Source organism: Galeopterus variegatus, unplaced genomic scaffold (genome assembly GCF_000696425.1).
Source record: "Galeopterus variegatus unplaced genomic scaffold, G_variegatus-3.0.2 Scaffold1287, whole genome shotgun sequence".
Classification (NCBI taxonomy): Eukaryota; Metazoa; Chordata; class Mammalia; order Dermoptera; family Cynocephalidae; genus Galeopterus; species Galeopterus variegatus.
This window is the reverse complement of record NW_007727398.1, coordinates 57131-73491: the sequence shown is the minus strand read 5'-3', so window position 1 is coordinate 73491 and position 16361 is coordinate 57131. Positions and strand designations below refer to the sequence as shown.

General features: G+C 46.9%; 1 protein-coding gene across 1 annotated transcript in view; it reads left to right on the top strand.

The window, feature by feature from the left end:
- Positions 1-16361, top strand: part of RAB6B (RAB6B, member RAS oncogene family) — a 62736-nt gene that overhangs the window by 33858 nt on the left and 12517 nt on the right. The window contains exon 3 of the mRNA XM_008576095.1: positions 16128-16181. Coding sequence (XP_008574317.1) covers positions 16128-16181 — 54 coding nt within the window. The remainder of the gene's footprint in view (positions 1-16127; positions 16182-16361) is intronic.

Genomic DNA, 16361 nt, shown 5'->3' with positions numbered 1-16361 from the left:
CAGGGCTGCATTCTGACTTTCATGGGCCATGGCACTTTTGCCTTCATGGGCCCTATTATGGGCTAAATTATGTTTTCCCAAAATTCATACATTGAAGTCTTAATCCCCAGTACTCAGAATGTGACTATCTGTGAAGACAGGGTCTTTACAGAGGTAAAGTGAGGCCATTAGGACAGGCGCTAATTCAATATGACTGGTGTCCTTATAAGAAGAGGAGATTAGGACCCAGACCTGTACAAAGAAAGATGATGTGAAGACACAGGGAGAAGGCGCCATCTGTAAGCCGAGGAGAGAGGCTTCAGCAGCAGCCAGTCCTGCCAGCACCTTGATCTTGGACTCCAGCCCCAGGACCGTAGGAAATACATTTCTTTTGTTTAAGCCATCCAGTCTGTGAATTTGTTATGGCAGCCCTACCAAAGTAAAACAGATCTCTTCCTTCTTAAAATATATATTAAAAATTATATTTTTACAACTATGTTGGTATAAAGATGAATATAATTCAGGCTGGATTTGTTATTATTATATTCACTCCTTCTTCTTCTGATTTTAAGAGAAATTAAAATGGAAACATTTTCATTGGCCCCTGGAAGTACTGTGGGCACCAGGCTCTGTGCCATTCGTGCCTAGTGGGTAGTTGGCCCAGATGACTGGGACTGTGGAAGGCCCTGGAGGCTGGGCTTATTGGGTAGGAAAGGAGTGCTATTGAGGGCATTGATGGGATGAAAGATACCAGAGTTTTTGTAGGGGACAGAGCTGGAGGGGGTGGCAGTTGAGAGGCGGGGCATGTAGACTCGGATACAGCTCTGTGTGTAGAAGGGGCAGGGCAGGGGTGAGGGGAGAGTGTCACTGAGCGGCTGTGCAGGCTATGTGGGAGGTGAGTGAGGGGTCTGGGCCTAGGAGAGAGACACCCCAGGACAATGGAAGGGACGAGCAAACAGAGTGGGTATGTGGGGTGCAGAAGAGGAAGAGGCCCGAGTGGATCCCAGGTTTCTGTCCAGACAGCCTGGAAGAATATCAATGCCGTCAACACAAAAACAAAGAGTCCAGGGAGGAGCAGTGAGTGAATAGCCAAGATGTTTCAAAGTGGCTGTTATATGGGGCCAGCCAGTGAGAGGTTGGCCAGAATATGGATTGCTACAGCCCTGGGAACTGACGAGTTTTCTGGGACTTGAGTGTAGAGAGAAGGTGGAGTATCAGAAAGAGGGGACTTTATCCATGGAAACCAAGATGCCATGTGTCCCCATGTGGTGCCCAGGTAACCACGCCAGCACCTGGGGAAGACAGGGACAGGACCTTCCACTCGTGGTAGAGGGGGTCAGAGTGAGGGGCACACAATGAGGAGGAGGATTCAGCTTGTCCCCTTAGACCTCAGGTCTTCTTTTCTCCTTCAGAAGGAGGCATGCAGAGGAGGCCTGGGTTCAACTCCTGTGTCTGTCACTTGCTGGGAGACCGTGGCCAAATTTTCCAGTTTCTTTCTTTTTTTTTTTTTTCCTTTTTGTCTTTTTTCGTGACCGGCAACGGATCGCAACCCTCAGTGTCGCGCCCGGACCGGACTGGGACCGGCCACGGGATCGCAACCCTCGGTGTTGCTCCCGCCCCTCACTCAGCCAGTGAGCGGCTGGTCTGTATGTGGGATCCGAACCCTCGGCGGGAGCGCCACCACACTTCCCAAGCGGCACACTATAGCAGTGCGCCACCGGGCCGGCCCCAAATTTTCCAGTTTCTTAGTATTGCATTTTTTTAACCTGGAAATTACTTGGATGGTATTTAACCCCTCTTTCACCTAGACCAGTGGCTTCAAACTTTAGAAGTAGGGATACGGTTAAAAAAAAAAAAAGTAGGAATGTGGTTAATTTGTACTTAAGCCATAGCTCATATAGATCTTAAAGTCTAGGTGATGGAAAACTATGGGCTAAAGCCACTGTTGATACTTATGTGCATTACTACACACTGTATAGAAAAAGGCAAAAAGCAAAAATGATAACAGCCCTAAAAACCAAGTTGATAATGATGAAGTGAAAGTAACAGTAACTTGCCAGCAGTGTTCCTGTGGGAGGTGTGGGTCTCCCAGTCATGCTAGCCTGTGCATTTGTGCAGGGCTTTGCAGGTCTGCCAGATGACGCTTGACCGCCTAGACCTGGCAGAACACTGAACTCAAGTCCTTAGTTAACTCTAGCAACATGGTGATTTTATTGTATTGCACAGAGTATTAGTCCATTCTGTTGCTTATAACAAAATACACAGAACTGGGGATTTATGAAAAAAATGAAATCTGTTGCTTACAGTTTCAGAGTCTGGGAAGTCCAAAGTCCAGGGAACACTTCTGGTGGTCTTCTTTCGCGGTGGCTTTACAACAACGCAGGGGTCTCACGTGGTAGAAAATGGTGGAGCAGAGAGAGAGTTCCTCACTGCTCTCTTTTTAAAGCCCTCAGAACCAACCCCATGGCCACCATTATTAGCCCATTCACTACGGCATGGTCCTACAATCTAATCATCTCTTCAAAGGCCCCACCTTTCATTTACCATAATAGGATATCTCACCCTGAACAGTTACAGTGGGAGTTAAGTTTTGGGTGGACATTCAACCCAAGGTACACAGTGTAGTTCCATCTTTTGCAAACATTACATTCTGCAGTCAAAACATTAATGATAATCTTATATAGTGAAATCTGAATGCCAGTCACTGTGGCGAGATGACCCTGCCTCAGAGACCCACTGGGGCGCCACTGGTCATCTGGGTGCTCCCTCTGGACGTCTACCTGGGACTACTCTGAGGCCAGACTTGCCCAGGCTGTCATATCTTTTCTTTCCCTTCTTCCTCTCCTCTGCCCTTCTCTCCCTCTCTTTTGTCAGCTTTTACAGATAGGAACCTTGTCACCTTCTGGTACAGAAAGCTAGCTAACGAGACTTAAAGAAGGGTTTTGGTTTTCCAGGTGCAACTAGTCGTGGTGGGACTTGTGGTTGGCACGTTGTACAGTGGACCCCAGACTTGCTCTTGTCCTGTTTTACCTCCTAGGCATGTGGGTTCTTCATACAGGCTGGCTGTTGCTGCTCCAGACATCACATCTACATTCAGTGCAGAAAAGAAAGCAAGAGCTTCTCTGGAATCCCTCCCCTCCAGCAGATTGCTGCTATGTCTTATTGGCCAGAATTGGGTCACATGATCACCATTGGCCTCTAGAGAGGCTGGGAAAGCAGAATTTAGCTTTCATGGTCTTTGAAGTAGAGTCAAACAAGGAAGTAGATTGACAATGGGTATTGGAGGAATCCACCAGTAGCTTCTGATGCTTTTCATAAGTTAGATAGCCCCATGATGCAATTCTCTGCCCCAGATTTTAGTCATCCTTCCTAATTCATTTGTAGGTTACAGAAAGGTAAAGTTCTTAGATGCCCTCGAAACCACCACCTGGGGCATCAGCATAAGAGCTGGGAGGAGGGCTGGCACACCTGGATCCATTTGTCACCCTTAGGGGGACCTCTCAGGGAGCTTCAGGCCACACATCCCTGGTCATGTGTATGGCATTTGAAGGGATTGGCTGATTTTGATTAAATTTAACCCCTTATTTAGTGTTTGAAGGTACATATTGTTTGGTTGCTGTTTTAGACCACAGTCAGGAGCAATTGGTAAATATTTAAATTGGGTTGTGACTAAAGCACAAGCCACTCTCGTTGGGAGAAAGTGGTTACCAGGAACACATAGACTTTGAAACCGAGGTGTCTGAAAGAATCCAGGTACCTGCGCTGCAACCTCCTGAGCTGCAGCCTCCTGAGCCAGCATCCCTCCCCCAGGGAGCATTATTGAGCTTCTGGCAAGGACAGACCTTGACCAGCATGTTTTCCAGAGGCTGTCGTCTCCTCCCCCCAAAGCACCCACTTGCCAGTCTGAATTCCTAAATTTTGCCAGACTCATTTCCATGCTAATTTGCATGACTTTGCTGTGATACTTTCATCCAATGGTTGGTGGTGCAGAGACAGACAGCAGCTTCATTGTCAAGGGCTTATTGTGCCCAGCTGCTTTATGCCACTTATGGATGCTTGCCCAGCCCTGGGTCCAGGCCTGGCCAAGGCAAAAAGAAGACACACATACATGCCTTTTCGTTATTTTTCTTCCTGAGAAGAGAATCCTGAGTCAACTTATGCAAATTACCATGCAGATTTTCACTGCAGACTTTATTACAGTATCTTGTCAGAATGTGGATACAAAATTATATTTTATAATAAATGCACATAGCAAAGAAGATTTCAACAAGTGCCTCAGGAAACATCTCTTTCCTCAGGGATTAGCTGGGCCAATAGAAGCTTCTGTATAGAGGGAGGCACAGAACATAGTGTCATTCTGCGCTGCATGTCTGAACCCCTGTGGATACTGTTTAATACCATGTTCAGAAGAAGGTAAATGTGGATGCAGCTGTGAAGTCTGGGCTTGTTAAGTTTCCTGACATTTTGCATAAAATGAAGCGCCTGCCATTTTTCACAGACATTGCTGTTTGCAAGCACAGATGTTAAAGGTATAAAGAAGCACGGCCAGGTTTGGGGCAACCTGATCACAGCAGGGTGGCCCAGCCTCCTCAGAGGACATGGTGCAGTACAAGAGGTGCATGCAGCCCCACCAGGGAGGATTGTGGACTGGCAGGAGAGTCCCCAAAGGCAAGCCTGCTGCTTATGTTGTCTTGATATCCTGTTTTCACATCCCTGTGGAATAGTTACCAGCAACAATAATTTGCTCCATACCTCACAAGAGAACATGAAGTACAGAGAATGAAGGCTTTGAATGAGACTCCATGGCAAGCTGGGAGAGGGATGTGGTCTCCTTTAGAACCCACCTCTTTGAGGGTCAGCCCTTGCTGAAGCTCTGGGAACATTAATTTTTGGGGATATCAGTAGGGATTACAAGCACAAAGGTTCCTAGGGCAAGAAGCGTGAGAAACATTGGGTTTGTGTTTCTTTGGTGCAGGACTTGTCAGAGCCTTTAATATGCCAGGGAGCTTTATGAGAAGCTTTACTAGAGATTCTCTCTACTAGAGGCTAGAATATGCAGCCTTTCCCAGAGATATCACAGTTTTCTTTTGTCCTGAAGATCATCTCATAGGGCTGTGCTTCACGTAACTAGACTGAGAAACATTGTTGGAGGGTCTCCATGGGGTGGGTTCTGCAGCTTCTCTTGGGAATCCCTGGGTCAGTTGGTCACTAATAACTGTTCCTCATTTTTGTTTATGCAGCCATGTCACAGAATACAGAGTACCTTCACATAGTCTAACTCATTAGATCCAATAGTTCTTGCAGGAAGCTGTGAAGATCCCTATTTTTGCGATGAGGAAACTGAGGGCCAGGGAGGCTAAGCATTTTCAAGAAGTTTTTCCAAGCTCCTCACAGAGTACTCAGACCCTGCCAAAACTGGCAGAAGTCACTGAAAAGAGACTGTGGCCCTCTAGGCACTCGACCCCACTCAGGTCCCTTTGGGTGGGGCACTCTGCTAGCTGCATGGCAGCTCCTCTAGGGCTAACTGTGGTCTGTCCTGGGAGGCATGGACAGGCAACCTAGATTTGCTGGCAGCCATACACTCCCCACCTTGAGGGCCTATGAAGGCACCTGCTCACCTTAGCCCCCTGGCATTGCTGTACCATGTGTACCATGGATCTGGGCTTTACCTTCAGAGCAGAAGTGGCCCCTCCCCACCCCACACTCTCATACACACATACACAAACATAACACACCCATTCATATCCACGTACACATACTTCTACATGTAAACTAATACATGGTTACATGTACATGTGTGTAACCCCACTCATCCACATGTCTGCTCACATCCTTTTGTGACCTGTGCTGACCTTTGAGAGGGAGTGCCCCTCTGTGGCAGGAATCATCAAGATTGCTGGGGCCTTTTGCAGGAAGATGTGGCCTACCTGTTCTTTTAGTCTCGTGTCTCCATGTTCCTCCAAAGTGGACCTGAGGTGGGAGCCACAGCTGTGACCATACTACATATACGGAGGAGGAAAAACTAGCACCAGGAAGGAATGGAGGGTAGGGGAGATAGCTGTAGCAGAAATACTGCATGGAGCTCAGCATTTAGCTCTGAGTGTCCTGGTAGCCATAGGGAAAGGAAACACCGTGCATGACTCCCTGATTCTAATTTCAGGTATGTGAAATGGCTTGGCAGGTAGAGTGTCTAGCAGCAGTGTGACCAGCCAGACAGAGACTCTCCTCACATGGCAATTTGTGGTACAGACCCTCACAGACCTCCAAAGCACAATGTCAACCTCATCTGGCACACCTTCTGCTGAAGCCATTCTTAAAAGGGGGGAGCAAAGCAGCTGAGACCCATGGCCTCTGAGGATCTGATTTGGCACAAGTCAGAGCCTGGAGGACACAGCAGAACAGTAGTAGGCACAATTCCTAGTCAGAGCCCGGCAGCCCCAGGAAACCCAGGAGCACCATCCTCTTTAATGCTAAGCAGTCCTGGCTTGGCTGGTGAGCCCAGTTACTTCCCAAGACTACTTGGGAACGATGCTCGTCTCCTGTGAGAAGAAGAATGTCCAGCAGTCTGGATCTAGCTTTATGGCTTCCCATTTAGGTGGCATGAGTGACACCCAAGTGTGGTCACTTATCATTAGTTCTGGTGGTGTGGTTGCAGATGCTTCCAGAGAAACAGCACCTTGGTCCATCCCTTAGAGGTCAACCAATCTGGGATGTGCTCCAAAGAAGCAAACCCATGAAGGTCATCTTTTATTTCCTCACCCAAGCCCATGACTTATCATCAGAGAAGATGCAAGTTAGCCCCCATGACCTTGCTGACTTGCTGTGAGACCTTGGGCAAGTCAGTTCCCTTCTGCATGGCTCTGATTTGTCATCTGCAAAGTGAAGGTAGTGTTCCCAGCCATGCAAGCCTCCCCTCCGCCTTTTTGGTTAAAGGTACTTTGTCTCAGTCACCCAGCCTCTCTGTATCTTTCACACCCACCGAGTCCCACCTGTCCTTCTTGATATCATTCACAAGTGCCCCTTCCTCTCCACCCTGCTGTTTTCAACACGCACCTGTTTGCCTGTCTCCTAGACCTGATGGGACCCCTGCCGTTACTGAAATCCAAACCCCCCCATTCCCTCCACCTGAGATGTTTCTCCCTACACCTCTGATCCCCCACTACTCCCCATTTTCACCTGCTGGAAAGTTCGTGTTCATTCAAGGACATGCATATCTGCGCCACCTCCAGAATTCAATCTCAAGCACAGTCTCCCTCCTCTGGACCCTTAGGGTCCCTCTAACTGTACTAGTCCTTTCCATCTGCCAGGGATAACAGTTCTGTCCTTATAGGTAGGAACCAGAGCTTATTCTGTGCCTAGCACATAGTAGGCACTCAAGAATGAATACGTGAATAAGTATTAATTACTTACACTGTTTGCCACAAAGCTGCTGCCCAGCAGAGACCAGGCCCACCTTCTCTCTGCAGATAGGCCTTTCTGAGAAAGATGGGCTCCAGCTGGTAGTAGTGCAGGCCCACCTTCTTGTGCCTTGTGCCTTGTGATAGATGATGCCAAGGAGCTAGAAATTTTCTGGTAACTGAGACCCTCTTAATAGTTCTTGTTTCTATTCTGTTCTTATGAGAGCTGGCTCTTTTTTTTCTGTTGAAATGCAAATGAACTTCCTTTTAAGTGGGCTCTGCTAAGCTATTATGGCTAATGACAATAAGATTCTGATAACAGGGAGCGGCAAACCCAGTGACACCTTCAAAACTGAAGGGGTTTCAGGAAGCAGAGGGAGGACAGCCGAATAGTCCAGAGCAGAGACTTTGCAGTTAGGGAGACATGGGGTCACATCCTGGCCCTGTCATCCCCACCTGTGTGACCTTGGTTCTGAGTGAGTCTTGGTTTCTTTATCTGTGAGTAGCACCTTCTCCTGTGTAAGCATCTCCCTCTGTTTCATCCCAACCAGGGAATCTGCCACTCCTGGACACCACAGGCTCCTCAGACTCTGATGACAGCACAAGGCAGCTGTCTGCAGACTTTACTGCACAAATGAGTTATATGAGGGCTTGTCTGGAATTCTGATTTGCACACTGACACCCCAGAGATTGGGATTCTGCCAGAGTGGGGCTCAGGAATCTACAAGTTTAACAAGCGCCTGATGTGCTTCTGATGCAAGGCATCCTCAGGCTATGTGTTGAGAATCACCAAATCACTGGCCACAGGGAGAGGTTGACCAGTATGAGATCTTTCCAATTTAGTAGGGAAAGTGTTAAGTGAGGGGCCCTGGCACCAACCTGAGGGCTCAGAAAATGATTTGCACAGTTGCTGAATCTTGAATTCTAATAAATATTCACCACATTTAAGAGCATTCCAGGGGAGGGATCAGCATCAGAAAGGCCCAGATGCACAAAGTGCCTCGTTATGGGGAGTTCCAAACAGAGTAATATTACTAAAGTATGTTAACAAAATCCACTGGAAAATAATTTTGGAGATTAAGAGAGACTATTTTGGTGAGCAGTTTACAAATCAGGGAGATGCAGCCTTCAGTACAAGGCAAAGGTGTGCTCCAGTAGAATAGAGAGGGGCTGTCTTATTTAGAGAAAGTTCTTGCCCAGGTTCCCACTCCAGTCTGCTATGCAAATGAGGGATGCAAGCATGGTCAGTTCTGATTGGTTGTGATTAAAATTGACCAGAGATCACAGTTCATTGGTCAAATCCAGGTGCTGAAATGGGGTTTCCCAGCAGCAGTTCATTGGGTGGCATAAACGGGGGACAGGCAACTATGAAAGCCCCGAAGTTCACCTGTTGTTTAGCTTGTGATTTTTCAAGGACACTGGATACATGTATAAATTCCAGTCAGCAAATGACTGCTTGACTTCATTCAGAAGTTAGACCCAGTTAGCCACTCAGCATCTGTCTCGAAGGTCTGGCTCTTTCAGGGTTCACAAGTATAAAGTGCAAGCTGGGCAAAGGGGAGTTGAGGCCATAGGAAGCCAGGGGCAGGCCCCGAACAACCTTGTAGGCCAAGCTGAAGTGTTCGGGCTGTTTCTTAGGGGCAGTAGAGAGAGAGATGATCAGACTTTTATTTCAGAAAGTTAACCTTGGCTGCTGTATGACAGATTAATTACAAGGTGGAGCCTGGGGGCAGAGATGCCAGTCAGGAAGCTTTCGAGTTTACTCAGGTAAAAGAGGGTCATGGTCTGAACTAGGGCAGTGGTGGGGGTGGAGAGAAGGGGGTGGGTGAAAACACTTATGAGGCAGAGCAACCAGTTGAGTGTTCATTTGACATGAGGGAGCAGACAAGAGAGCAGGTGAGGAACAGCTCAGGAGGGCTCCCAGCCTTCCAGAGGCTTGGCACCCATGGTGGTGGAGGCGCAGTGCATTGAGGTAGTGAAATCATAAGAAGCAGGTTTGGAGGGAGAAGATGTGTTCACTCTTGGGATGTGCTATATTTACTGAGATGTCTAGAGAATAGTTAGATGGCATGTCTAGTAAGCAGTGGCTGCCTGGATCTGGGGCTCAGGGCAGTTGTAAGGCCTGGGATGTAGATTGGGAAGCCATCAGCATATAATATTTGAAGCTGTGAGAGTAAATGAGATCCCCCTGAAACAAAACAGTAGGGAACGCCAACATTTTAGGGACAGAGAAAAGAAGAGGATCCCACAACAGACCAATAAGGAACAGCTTTTAGAGATGCAGGAAAAGCCAGAAACAAATGGTGTCACGAAAAGCAAAGAAGGAAAGGGTGTGAAGGAAGAGAGATGGTCAACAGTGTCAAGCGTGTCAAGGTAGAGCCTGGCCTGTAGAGTATCCTTACAATTTGGTGCTGAAATGGCTATTAGTGACTACAGCAAGAGCAGCTTCAGTGGGCATTGGGACAGAAACCAGACTGCTTTAGTCAATCAGTGGGTAGGAGGAGAAGTGGAGACGGTGGGTTTGGGGTCCTTTTCCAAGAAGCATTGAGGAGAGGTGAGAGATTGGCAGATAGCTAGAGAGCAACTTAGTGACAACTAGGGATTTTTTTTCCCCCAAGAATGTGAGAATCTTGATAATGTTTCTTGAATGAAAGGCAAGAGTGAGTAGAGAATGAGAGACTGAGATACAGAAGAGGAAGGAGGTGGCTGAGAGCACCTCATTTGGGAGGAAAAGGCCAGGACCAAGAGGACCCCCAGGAAGAGGCTGGCTTTAAACAGGAGAAAGAGCAAACACTCAGACCCTGGAGGTATGGCAATGAGGCTGGACAGATGTAGACAACTCTGCAAATGCCTTCTGAATCTTGGCTATTCTTTTTCTAGCTGTTGACATTGGGCAAGTAACTACATCTCTTATACCCAGTCATCTTAGCTGTGACATAGACTCCAAAAGAGCTTAACCCATAGCATAGATTTGTTATCCATATTAAATAATGCATTCAGAGCCCTTAGTACAGTAGCTAGCAAGTGATAGGTACTCAGATATTTAGTCATTGTTACTGTGGTTATCATTGTTACTGTGGTAGGAAACAATCAAGGACAAGTAGCATGTTTTATATTTACCCATAGATTTGCTATTTCTGGTGCTCTTATTTCCTCCCTTAAAGATTCAAATTTCCATCTATAAAATTTCCCTTTTTGCCTAAAGCATTTCTTATGAGGGCCCACTGGTGACTGACCGATTATGTGGCTTTCCTTTATCTGAAAACGTCTTTGTTTTGCCTTCAGTTTTGAAGGAAATTTTCACTGGCTAGAGTTCTAGGCTGACAAGGTTTTTGTTTTGTTTTTAAAACAATATAACGATGCTGTTCCCTTGTCTTCTGTCCTCCATTGTTTCTGATGAGAAGTCAGCCATCATTCTTACCATCGTTCCTTTGTATGGAATGTGTCTTTCTGGTTTTTGGCTGCTCTTAAGGTTTTCTCTTTATCTTTGGTTTTCAGTTATTTGACTTGATATGCCTGGGTGTGGGCTTCTTTGTGTTTATCCTGTTTTAGGTTCACTAAGCTTCTTGGAACTGTGGGTCAATATTTCGAATCCAATTGAGAAAATTTTTGGTCATTATTTCTTCAAAAATGTTTTTGCTTGAGATGGTTTCTACTCTTCTCTGAGACTCCAGTTGCATGTGTATCAGCTTACTCGATATTGTCTAGAAGTGCTTGAGGCTCTGTTCATTTTTATTACATCCTTTTTTTCTCTATGCTTCACTTCACTTTGAACAATTTCTTTTGGCCTGTCTTCAAATTCACTGATCTTTCCTCTGCAGTGTGCTACCTGTTGTTATTTAAATCCAGTGCTTTTTTATGTCAGATATTGTATTTTTTTTAGGGTTAAGATTCCCATTTTGTTTTGTTTTACAGTTTCCATGTATCTATTGAAAATCACCCATCATATCCATTTTTTCTTTTATTTTTAATATATTTATAAGAGTTGTTTTAAAGTCCTTATATAAGATTAGATGTCTGCTCATCTAACATCTGGATCATCTGGGGGTCTGTTTCTCTTGATTATGGCTTGAATTTCCTACTTCACATTTCTAGGCCTTTTTGCTTTTTACAGTGGACATTGTGAATAATAAATTGTAGAGACTCTTGGATTCTGTTATCTTCCTCTGAGGAGTGTTGAGGTTTTTTTTAATAGGGAGTTAAATTACAGGCAGCTAATATTTTTTAGGGGATGTGTACTTACCATGTTTTGACTTTAAGGTGGATGTCTCGGTCTGTTTGGGTTCGTATAACAAAATATCTTAGACTGAGTAATTTATAAACAACAGGAATGTATTGCTCATGACTCTGGAGACTGAGATTTCCAAGATCAAGGTGCCAGCAGATTTGGTGTCTGGTGAGGGCTTGTTCTCTGCTTCAAAGATGGCACTTTCTTGCTGCGTCTTCACACGGTGGAGGGGGTGAACACTGTGTCCTCACGTGGCAGAAGGGGGCCAGGTAGTTCCCTCATGCCACTTTTATAAGGACACTAATCTTATTCATGAAGGCAAAACCCTCGTGACTTAATCACTTCCTGTAGTAGTTAGGGTTCTCCAGAGAGACAGAATTGATAGTATATGTTATAAATATATGACAGCGATTTATTAAGGGAATTGGCTCAAGCGATTGTGAAGACAAGTCACACAATAGGCCATCTATAAATTGGATGTCAGTAGCGTGGCTCAGTCCAGGTCCAGAGGCCTCAAAACCAGGGAAGCCAATGGTGTCCTTGGTGAGAGTCCTGGAACCCAAAAGCTGAAGAGTCTTGAGCTCTAATGTCCACAGACAGGAGAGAAGAGTGTATCCCAGCTCTAGCAGATAGAAAGCTTAACCTTTTTTCCCTGTCTTTTGTTTTCTCTGGGCCCTTAGCAGATTGGATGGTTCCTCAGTGTGGGCGGGTCTTTCCCACCCAGTCCACTCAGGCTCTCATGCCAACCAGTCCACTCAGGCTCTCTGCTGAAAACACCCTCATGGACAAACCTAAAAAGACAGCTTTGCCAGGTTTCTCAGCATTCCTTAATCTAATCAAGTTGACACCTAGAATTAACCTTCACACTTTCCAAAGGTCCTGCCTCTTAATATTATCACACTGCGGATTAAGTTTCAACACATGAATTTTGGGGTCTGGGGGGAGACATTCAGACCATAGCAATAGATCTCTTTGTTTTTTCCTTAGTCCTCTGGTGTAACCTTCAGTCCTGAGATGATGTTTCTCCCAAAGCCAGCCTTTCTGGGGTCCAGTGGAAAGTCTAATGTGTTTGCCAAGTCCTTTAAACTTAGTGGGACTAGGGAGTTCCCTTAGGGGAAGATTGGTTAAATGTAGAATCCACCTAGTTCTCTTCCCTTCCTTCAGAAATTGTAACCCCTCTGTTGTCTGCTTGCTTTTAATCACCCTTCAGTGCTTACTTATTTCTTGTATTTGTCCAGAGGTTAAAAAGTGATCTGTGGGAGGGTTAGCTTGACACAGCTATGCAGTCATTATTTTTTTTTTTCCCTTTTTGTCTTTTTTCGTGACCGGTAACGGGATCGCAACCCTCAGTGTCGCACCCGTACCGCGACCGGCAACGGGATCGCAACCCTCGGTGTCGCGCCTGCACCGCGCTCAACCAGTGAGCGGACCTGTCTCTATATGGGATCCGAACCCTTGGCGGGAGCGCCGCCACGCTCCCAAGCGCCGCACTCTACCGAGTGCGCCACCGGGCCGGCCCATGCAGTCATTATTTAAAGCAAAACATAGGAATATGGTTTTGAGCAGAGCTGATGGCTCAGTCATACCCAGGGACAATGCCGGTGCCTTGGCATCAGTCTCTTCAGCTGTGAGGTCTCCAGCAACTCAGTGGACTGGTTGGGTGGGAAATGTGGCCAGAACAGGTCTGAAAGAGTGGACAATTAAAGGACCAGAGGTTTCTCTGATGTGGAAGTTTGGAAGTAGGAATAAAGGTGGGAGAGAACCAAAGGGATAGGAAGTCAGCTTCTTTCAGCCTTAGTTTCCTCAATGCCATCTCTTTAATCAGGCTGTTGTGAGGTGTAATAGAGATAAATTACATGGTGATCAGTAAGTGGTTTTTATGATTATGGAGGCCAGTGGGTTGAGCTTTGCTGGGGCTTGATCCAAAAGGCACAATTTCTCGTCATGTCATTTGGTGACTTCTCTGCCCTCTGTGGAAGCAGAAGTGCCTTGTGCACAGGTGAGGAAAAACGGGGTTGTCATTGTTTGTCATTGTTACAGTTATCATCAGTGATGTCACCATCACCTTTGAGGGTTACGTTTCTCCATGGATTTTTGCTCCGTTCGCTAGGGCGTAGTTAGAAAGTAATAGCAGCTAAAGCAAAGCAGAAGTTTAGTTCTCTCTCATGCAACATTCTATAATCTGGGTGTAAGCAGTCCAGTACTGCTGCAGTAGCTCCCCAGGGGCAGGGAGTTGGGCTTTGTTGATCTGTCATTACTGCCCTGTCATCCTCATCTGGATGGGCCATTATCACTCACCCCTACCCACCCGCATTCCAAAAAGTGGGAAAGAGAAAGGGGGCAGCTATGGGCACACCCCACCCACAGAGGACCCATCCTAGATGATGCATACATAACCTTCACATCCCAGAACTTAACCCAGCTGCAAAGGCAGCTGGGAAATATGGTCATTATTTGGGGGAAGCCATGAGTTCATATACACATCTGGAGTTTTACTGCAATAGACAGGGAGACTACATATTGGGGCCAGCCGGCAGTTCCTGCCACCAATCCTGAGCTCATACACCTGGTTTTCGTTCAAGGCTCACTCTGCAGAAGGAGCTTGGTGCTCCCTGGGGAGTCCACTGGGCACTGATGAATTGAGAGATTTCTATCTGCTCAGCGAATTTCTCCTTAAGGGTATCAGAGCACAAGGATTGCTGCCCTAACATACACCGATGTATGAATGCCATGTGGCTACTGAGGAACAAGGCTGCGTCCACAAGCACTCATCAATTCCAGACTTGTCCCCCAGTGGCCACACAAGGTAGCACATGATGCAAAGCTCGCCTAGAAAGAGCCCAAGCACTGCCAAGGTCTCATTGGCGCTGATTCTTCCAGCTCTGCCATTGATGGGCAAAGTCACACTATGCATGTCCTTTAACTTCCCTGGTCTCTTCTTCCATCTCCAAAGTAAGGGATTGGATTGGATTGTGTCTAAAATGTTTGTTTCGTGCCCGTGTTCTAGAACGTATGTTCTAGAGTGTAAAATGACACTCCATATCTTCGCATTAAAGCAAGCTTCTAGGAAGGTGTGGCCACTGTGGGTGCTTGTGGAATGAGTTGGGGGTGTGCCTGTGTAAACACACATGCCTGCACACACAACTTGGTGCACGCCCTTGTGGTCACCCTGGGGGCCTGGAGACATAGGCTTTTCATATTTCCTTGAGCTTCCCTGGGTTGTGTTTTTCTGAAGTCAGAAGCCACTGCATAATTTTCCATACAATTAAGCTTTTTTTTTTTTTTTTAAATCAGGACTTTCAGAAGGATAAGCTTATTTTTTAAACTTTAATTTTGTTTTAGAAAACTTTTTTCTAATTTCAGAGCTATGATATATATGTTCATTATAGAAAATAGAGAAAAGAATGATGCAGGAAGCAAAAAAATCTCCATGTCAGTGTTCAGACACTGATGTTATTACTGCTTTAGTGTGTTCCCTTCACCTCAGTGTCTGAGAAAATATGAAAACTACATATGTATCTATCACTTAATCAAATTGGGATCACATTACACATTATTCGATGACCATTTTTTCAGATCCTTAAATATTTTTTAAGAGCATGATCTTTAATGGCTGCCAAGGATTCTGGTCACATGGATGTACCATACTTCACCAGTGCCCTAGACATTCAGGCTGTGTCTGAGTCTTCATTATTATTAATTATGTAGCAGTGATATCTCCGTTTCACACTGACAACATCTTAGCTTGTACTCACAGGCACTGGGTGCAGGTGAGGCCCAGAGAGGTCATATGGCCTGTCCAAGGCCACACAGCGAGTAAGTGGAGGTCCCAGCCCTCTGGCCACAAGGCCAGCTGCCTCTCCTGAGGCCCAGACAGGGTAGGCACAGCTATGATGCAGGGATGCTGGTGACAGTTGGCTCCCAACATGTTGGCTTGGGGAGAAAAGAGCCAGTGGGGTTTCCCAGCAAGAGACTGCTCTGGGTGCTCTGCAGTGCCCCCACTTGAGAGAGGCCACACTGCTCCCTGCCCTGACTCAGCAGCAAGCTGTCTGCTCCTGTGCTCTTCTCCCCCCTTCCTGGACAGTGGCAAACTCAAGCCTGTGTTCTAGGGCTGAGGGGGTGGTCTTGGGAGCTGTAGGGGAGGCTATGGGGGAGTGAGGCAGGTGGGCCAAGCAGGCTTAGGTAAGCAGCCCCCACATGCAGGGGGACAGGAGCTGTGCCTTGCAGTGGCCTTGCTGTTACTGAGGAGGCCTTCTCACAACCAAGCTCTCTCACCCCCACTCAGGGCACTTTTCTCTTCCTCCCCAAAAAGTCACTCCCTAAAAACAACTGCCTCGTCCTTAGCTTGAACTCCCTTCCTCCAAGAGGTGTATGGAGGGGCCAGCATGACAGATTAGGGCCCACATGAGACTTAGCACAGGTGTCCCCCTCTTGCTGGCTGTGCCACTGCCTGGGGTCCCTGGGCCTTTGTCCCTTTGCAAGAGACCTTTCAGTTTTGACCTTTATGTGGTTTTCTCTAACAGGCAACCATTGGGATTGACTTCTTGTCAAAAACCATGTACTTGGAGGACCGTACGGTGAGTTCCTGATTTTAGAACTGGGAGGACAGGGAGGGTTCCTTTGGGCTTGTTCCCTGGGACCCTTAGCGGGCACCACTGAGAGCCCATACCACCCTGGGGCCAGAGCTGGCCGGGCCAGCATCACAGACCCTGCCCCCCCCCCCCCCCCCCCCCCCCCCCCCCCCCCCCCCCCCCCCC